Source organism: Pelecanus crispus, chromosome 2 (genome assembly GCF_030463565.1).
Source record: "Pelecanus crispus isolate bPelCri1 chromosome 2, bPelCri1.pri, whole genome shotgun sequence".
Classification (NCBI taxonomy): domain Eukaryota; kingdom Metazoa; phylum Chordata; class Aves; order Pelecaniformes; family Pelecanidae; genus Pelecanus; species Pelecanus crispus.
Window position 1 is genome coordinate 28,979,446 of NC_134644.1, and position 6,984 is coordinate 28,986,429.

General features: G+C 53.9%; 1 protein-coding gene across 2 annotated transcripts; it reads left to right on the top strand.

Moving 5' to 3' along the window:
- Nucleotides 1-3,035: 3,035 nt before the first annotated feature.
- DLX6 (distal-less homeobox 6) lies at nucleotides 3,036-6,641 on the top strand. Of its 2 annotated transcripts, XM_075706010.1 has the most exons (4): nucleotides 3,036-3,396; nucleotides 3,535-3,540; nucleotides 4,411-4,604; nucleotides 6,390-6,641. In XM_075706010.1, exons 1-4 carry the CDS (start codon nucleotides 3,036-3,038, stop codon nucleotides 6,639-6,641), a joined length of 813 nt encoding a protein of 270 aa, XP_075562125.1. The 2 variants fall into 2 exon arrangements, with proteins under 2 accessions (XP_075562125.1, XP_075562126.1); XM_075706011.1 differs by lacking the exon at nucleotides 3,535-3,540.
- The last annotated feature ends 343 nt before the right edge of the window (nucleotides 6,642-6,984 follow it).

Here is a 6,984-nt window from a genome sequence, read left to right on the forward strand (position 1 = left end):
CTGCCCGCCCGGCGCAGCCCCTCCGCCCGCTGGGCCGGGCCAGGGGTGCGCAGGTAGCTCCGGTCGCTGCCTATGGAAGGGAGCAGCTCCTGCAGACCCTCCCTGCCTTTTCTCCTACTGCTTTTTGTTTCGCGTCGCCTGACTCCGACGCCTGAACCCCTTCTCTAAGGCGGCATCTAGGTATTATTTCAAACCGCTCTCCTCTCCTGCCCAACTTTCCCCCCATTCCCGGGTCGGCATCCTTTCTGCGGCAGGAATTATTTCGAAATAAGAAAGCAACGTGTTGCAAACGCTCCCCAGCCCGTTTTCTGACACCTTTTGTTATGCACGCTCTTGCTGCTGGAGAAAATGCTAGTATGTGCACCTGCGAAAAAACGCCTTCATGATGTTAACACCGAGCTGGAGGGTAGACAGCAATAAGACTGCCAAATGTACCTGTTCCTGTTGAGCACGTTACCTACACCTATGAGTAAAGACTCCCCGTAGGAATTCTTCCCCTTCTCTTCCCCTTTCTCTATATTTTTATTCATTGTGGATTTGTAAACGCCTGGATCGGGTTACCCTTTCGCGTGTTAAAGTGGAACTCTTGTTAAAGCAGGAGAACAAGGCAAGACACTTACAACTGCATTCAGAGTTACTGAACCGGCTCCGAGGGCTCAAGAAGTGAAACAACGATGAGAGGGTGGGTAAGGGGGCATAAAACATCCCAGCCGCCAGGAAAAAAGACACCCCCCACCCACCCCCCCTAAAATAAACCAGCTGAACTGTAAGCGCCGGGAGCCTGTGGGTTATGCCCTGCCACCGACCGAGCATCGCTCCGCATCCCCCCCGGCCCCCCCGGGATGTGCGGTATGCAAACAGGGGGCTCGCATCCCCCGGGCTTCCCAGAGCTAATGACCGGGCTGTGGAGAAGCAAAACCCCAAAATAAATGAAGACAAGGAAAAGGAGGGGGGGGGGGGGGAATTCCCCGAGTGAAAAATAAAACCCCTGTAAATATTTCCAAAAGCGACGCGTTAAGGGGGGGAAAAAAAAAAATAAATCTGCAAAATCTAGAAACCAATCCTCAGGCAATGTCGCTGTGAGAGGCAGTGTCGGGACCTGTGCTCGGTCTGGGGGTGTCTCTGGGCTGTGCGGGGTTTTGCAAGCGGCGGCTGCCGGTGCCGGTGTTGGTTTTCAAAGCCCGGAGCCTCCAGCCCGTTTCCCCGTCTAGAGCAACTTTCGGATTTCTCTAGGCTTAGCGAGTTCCGCCGGGTCCTTCCTACCTCAGTCCTCTCCGGTGGGGTCTGTCTCTGGAGTTCATGCTTAGCTGGACGCGAGGAGATTTAAGCGAGGGAAAGGGGGGAAAAAAAAAGGGAGAGGGAGTGAGAGAGAGAGAGAGGGGAGAGAGAGGAGAGGGGAGAGAGAGAGATCCTCCGCCGTGCCGGATCAAACTTAATGTCTTTCCCCAGTCCATCTTTGAAAGAGAAGTGGTAATACCACCTGGATGTTCGGATATAAATCCCCTTGCAAATAATAAATGGATTAATAATAACAAGGTATGAAGTTCTTTTTATAGAAAAAAGGAGAGAATTGAAACTAAATGCGGCAGTTAGACAACCATTTTGATAAGAGGATAATTGAGGCGACACTGGTGTATAATTAGAGGATAATTTATGCTATATCCACTTTTATTCCACCTCCCAAAATAAACCCAGTCCATAATCATTACAGGCAAATTGTTCTGAATTTTATAGCAGCAATTTGAACAAAGTACTGCAGTTAATCATGGGAGATTTTTGTGTATTCCTGATTAGAAGTCTAATTGCCTCCTTCCAGAAAGTAAAAATAACTGTAAAACGACTCTATTTTTATCATTAACAATGTTGACAATAAAATAAAATCAACTGGAATTGTAATCTAAAGACAAATTTAGGGCGCAGGCACTTTTTTTTTTTTTCTTTTTTTTCTTTTTTTTTTTTTTTTTTTTTCCTTGGGTCGTTGATACCCTAATCAAGCTTTTGCCAAAACCGCCAACCGCACCTAGCCATTTGCATATATTTGAAAGCCATTTACGGGAGCTGCCGCCGCCGCCGCTGCTGCTGCTTTCAGCGGGGGGAAAAGGAAAAAAAAAAAAAAAAAAAAAGAAGAAAGAAAAAGAAAATAAAAATGCGCTGCGCGTCGCTTCGCCGCAGCGAAAATACCGCGCAAGGAGGGGTGGGGGGCGGTGTATGGAGGGGGTCGTGTGAGTGGGGGATGCGTGATTTTGGGGAAGGGGGGGATGGGGGCAGGCTCTCCCCTTTTTCCCCACCCGCGCGCGGGGCGCGGAGCGCGCGCGCTCCGCGCCCCGCGCGCGGGTGGGGAAAAGGGGGGGGGAGGGGGAAAGGCGGGCAGCGCGCGCGCGCTGCCGGCGCGGCGGGGCGGTGACGTCATGGGGTTGAGTGACCAATGAGGGAGGCGCTGCCCTCCGGAGACGAACCATTCGACTTGTGCGCGTCCCTGCCCTTCAAGTCGAAGCGCCGGGAGCCCCAACTTTCCCGGCTCCCACCTTAAACCAAACCCCCCCCCCCCCCCCCCGCCTCCCACCACCCCACGCCCGGCCTCTTCCTCCCCCCGAAAAAAAAAAAAAAAGGAGAAAAAAAAAAAAAACTAAAAAAAAAAAAAAAAAAAACACACCCACCCCACGCGCCGGGGGGATGAAGGAAAAGAGCGGCGCAAAAAAGCGCCGGGAGTAGCCCGCCCTCCCCCTCCACACACCCCGCACACCGCCCTCCCCTTCCTCCCCTCCCTCAGTGAACGAGGCCCCTCGCACAACGGCTCCTTGGAGAGGAGGGGGGGGGGAAGGAAAAAAAAAAAAAGGCGGAAAAGAAAAAAAAAAAAAGAGAGAGAGAGAGAGAGAGGGGGGGGAAAAAAAAAAAAAGAAAAGAAATTAAATTAAATCACCGCCGCCTCTCCAGCGGTGCCGCGGCGGGTAAGGGGAGCGGCGGTGGCTGGGCAGAGAGGAGGCAGAGCGCGGGGGGCGAGCCGGGGAGCGCCGCGCTCTCCCTCCCAAACTTTGATGATGACCATGACTACGATGGCTGACGGGCTGGACGCGCAAGACTCCTCCAAATCCGCCTTCATGGAGTTCGGGCAGCAGCAGCCGCCGCCGCCGCAGCCGCCGCCGCCGCCCCACTCCCAGCAGAGCTCGCCGGCCATGGCCGGCGCCCACTACCCGCTGCACTGCCTGCACTCCGCCGCCGGCTCGCACCCGCACCACCAGCACCACCACCACAGCTCGCCCTACTCCGGCAGCGCCGGCTCCTACAACCACCGCTCGCTGGCCGCCTACCCCTACGTGAGCCACTCGCAGCACAGCCCTTACCTCCAGTCCTACCACAACAGCAGCGCGGCCAGCCAGACGCGGGCGGACGACGCAGGTGAGCCGGCACCGCTTCCCTAACCCGCTGCCAGCTCCCCCCCCCGCCACCCCTCCATCCCCGGGCCTCTCCCCGGCCAGACCCCCGGGCGTCCGCACAAGCACCCCCGCCGAGCCCCCCGCTCCCGCCGAGGCGGAGGTGCCGGTCCCGGGGTGCTGGGGGCGGCGGGGAGAGAAGCGCGGTGTGCGTGTGCGTGGTTGCTCGGCGTGTTCCCGCGGGCCTACCGCTCCGGTACCCGGCGGCGGGGCCGCCGCGCTCCCCCCCGCCGGCGGCTGCTGCCGGCGGTACCGCGGCGCTGGGCACCGGCGCCTGCCCGCTCTCCCCGCGGCCGGCGGGCAGGGGGCTGCGCTCGGCGCTCCTTTGTTACGGCGGGACCGGCTTTAGGCAAAATTCCTGCTAACACCTGAGGAGTGAAAGTTTCCAGGCGAGCGGGTCGCATTCCGCTCGGGGGCCGCCTGATTTATGTATTTTTTTTTTTTTTTGCAGGGAGCCGCTCATTTGTACGTATCCATCCGGAGGGGCGCGGGGGGGGGGGGGGGGGGGGAGGCGGGGGGGGGGGGGAAAGCATTGTTAAAAGTCTCGGGCTGGTGATTCACTGACCACCAAACCGGCGGCGCGAAGTCAATTAGCTGGGTAAAACCTGGATGGCCTGGAAGCGGGCATCCCCTCACGAAGCCAGTGCTGCACTTTATTTGAATATTTTTTTTAATATAATTCCCCCCCCCACCTCCCGGGGGAAAGGCAGCCTGCCCACTATGCCCGGACTGTTGCTGGTTTTTTTTTCTTTCTTTCTTTTTTTTTTTTTTCTTTTTTTCTTTTTTTTCTCCCGGTAGCTGCCAAGCAGCAGCGTGCGTCGCGCCGTGTGCCCCTACAGACCCGGAGCCTGTGTGTACGCGGTGGTGTTGAACCGGCGCCGGGGGAGGCTGCTGGGTTTTTAGGAGCCGTGGCAGCCCCAAATGCCCGCGCTAAATTGCTAAGGAGGGTGATGTTTCAGCTGTGGTGTTTTGCTTGCAGATCAGCAAAAAACCACAGTGATTGAAAACGGTGAAATCAGATTCAATGGAAAAGGGAAAAAGATTCGGAAGCCTCGAACCATTTACTCTAGTCTACAACTCCAGGCTTTAAATCATCGCTTTCAGCAGACTCAGTACCTGGCACTTCCAGAGAGAGCTGAACTGGCAGCTTCATTAGGACTTACCCAGACACAGGTAATTACTGGGAATCCCAAATCACTGAAATCCTACGCGAGCAATAAAGGCCAAGCAAAGCGCGATGCTCCCTAGACGTTTTGGCCTCTGTACGGGAACGGTAGAAAAGGTAACGCACACGGTCCCCCATCTATATGTGACAGGACTTATCTAGTGCACGACAGAGAGACCGGTCTGGCCGCAGAAGGAGCTGAATGCGCCCTTCCCTCAGCCGCCCGGCGAGCAAACGCTCCCTTCTGGTGCCACACGCAACATTTTAAAATTGCCTGTATTTTCGGGTAATTCCAGCACCGAGATGCAATTGCCCGGCCGTGAAAAGGAGGAGAAAACAAAGGCAAGGAATCGCTGGGCCTGAGGTAGAGCTAAGAGCAAAGCAAAGCTGCCTCGCAGCAAGCTATAGGTAGAGAGGAAGCAGGAGCATGTTAGGAAATACCTGTAAAATCAATAGTTAATTCACCCTGGATGACTAACGCAAATGCAGTGGTTACCCTTGGGCAAAATGTAGGAAAGGTGATAATAGATCTGAAGATCAAAGACAGCCGTGTACAAAATTATAGCAGGTTAAGCCATAGTTAAGTGTGGTTGGAGTAGCTGTGCCATTCTGCTAATTTAAGCTTGAAAGACACATGAGGCATTACAGGCTTCCCAGGCTGGGGCTTGCGGAGAAGTGCATGGATAGATGGGATCAATTCGGGTAAAATGTAATCATGTGAATTTATGAGCTTAACAAATAACTTCAGGATTTTATCATTGTCATTGATATTGGTCGCTTCCAGCCAGCGATTTTAAAATACTCGGCAAACATTAATCATGGGAATAGACCTGACGGTTTTACAAATGGGATTTCAGTATCCTTAGCATGTACGCTGTCTCTCCGCTGCTGTCTCACTTTCTCTCTCGCACGCCTATATAGATGTAGGGGCCCGATCCTGAGCATGCAGCTAGACGAGCACCCCTGCTTATGCCCTAACATTACATCTGCAAGTTTGCAACGTCCAATACACATGCAGGAGTCGTTTTCTTTGTTTGATTTAAAGAAATATGTGTGTCTATATCTCCTAGGTATATATAAATTCTGTAATAGCTCTGATCTGCCAGAGTGGGCCTGATCCTTGCACACCTCATCGAGTGCAGGCTCCCCCCTCGGGGAGTTCTGCTGGATTAGGAGCAGGATGAGACCCGAAGCAATCTTGAGAGCCAATTACTCGCCGAGAAAAGGGAATTTTCCTTTCTTTAAAAACAACTTCTAAAATAAAGCCACAATCCCGGTTCCATTGTGCCTCCTCCCTCGTCACATCAGCAAGGACCGCTTGGTCGTGCACGTTTTCGGATACGCGATTTCTTTGTAAGATGCCCTTTGTCCATTGGCTCCTGTCTCCTGGCACAAACTCATATGATTGCCCGTGTTTGACAACAGTTTGCCCAAATGGTCGAGTGACCTCCAAAATTCTGACTGAGGCGCTAAAGCAGGAGGGCTCAGAGCACGTACTCTGCTTCAGCTCGATCAGCCTGGCCTGCCCAGGGAAAATAACGTTCCGGGTTAAAACCTGCGTCCCTCCCGCTTTCCAGCTCCGCTCTGCCTCTCCTGTTCTCTCCAGCTGCATCCAGAGCCCGAGAGCAGCAGTAGCCACCCCTCCTTCCCCTCTCCCCATCCCCAGCTCCGGCACCCGAGTGGCGTGGGCTCCCGAGACCTTCTCCAGAGCAAACCCGCGGCCCCCGGGGTCTCCCCTGCCGCGCCCTGGGTGCTGACGGCAGCCTTAATATCTGCTGCGTTTTGGTTTGCAGGTGAAGATCTGGTTTCAGAACAAGCGCTCCAAATTCAAGAAGCTGCTGAAGCAGGGCAGCAACCCCCACGAGAGCGACCCTCTGCCCGGCTCCGCCGCCCTCTCCCCTCGCTCTCCGGCTCTGCCTCCGGTCTGGGACGTTTCAGCTTCTGCCAAGGGAGTCAATATGCCTCCCAACAGCTACATGCCTGGCTATTCTCACTGGTATTCTTCTCCACATCAAGACACAATGCAGAGACCACAAATGATGTGAATTGTCCAAGAGAAATAATCTCCCAAGAACGCCTCGTCTCGACACGGCAAGAAGTTCCCCTGCTTTGCTAAGCCGTGCCAGCTAACAGGCTCTGTGTGAACTTGTAGATGCGGCAAAGAGACAGAGTGGCTTTATATTTTTTTTTTTTTTTTTTTTTTTTAAGTAACCTCAGCGATTGATCTTGAACAGAAAGACACAATTTTCATTCTGGCGCACAGAAGACACTTCTCTTTAGGATATTTTCCTTTGGACTCCAAGGCACCAGCCTCTTTCTCTGTGGAGTATACGTCAAAACAAACTTTTTACAGACTTTGCCCACAAGAAGAACCTGAATCTACCATGG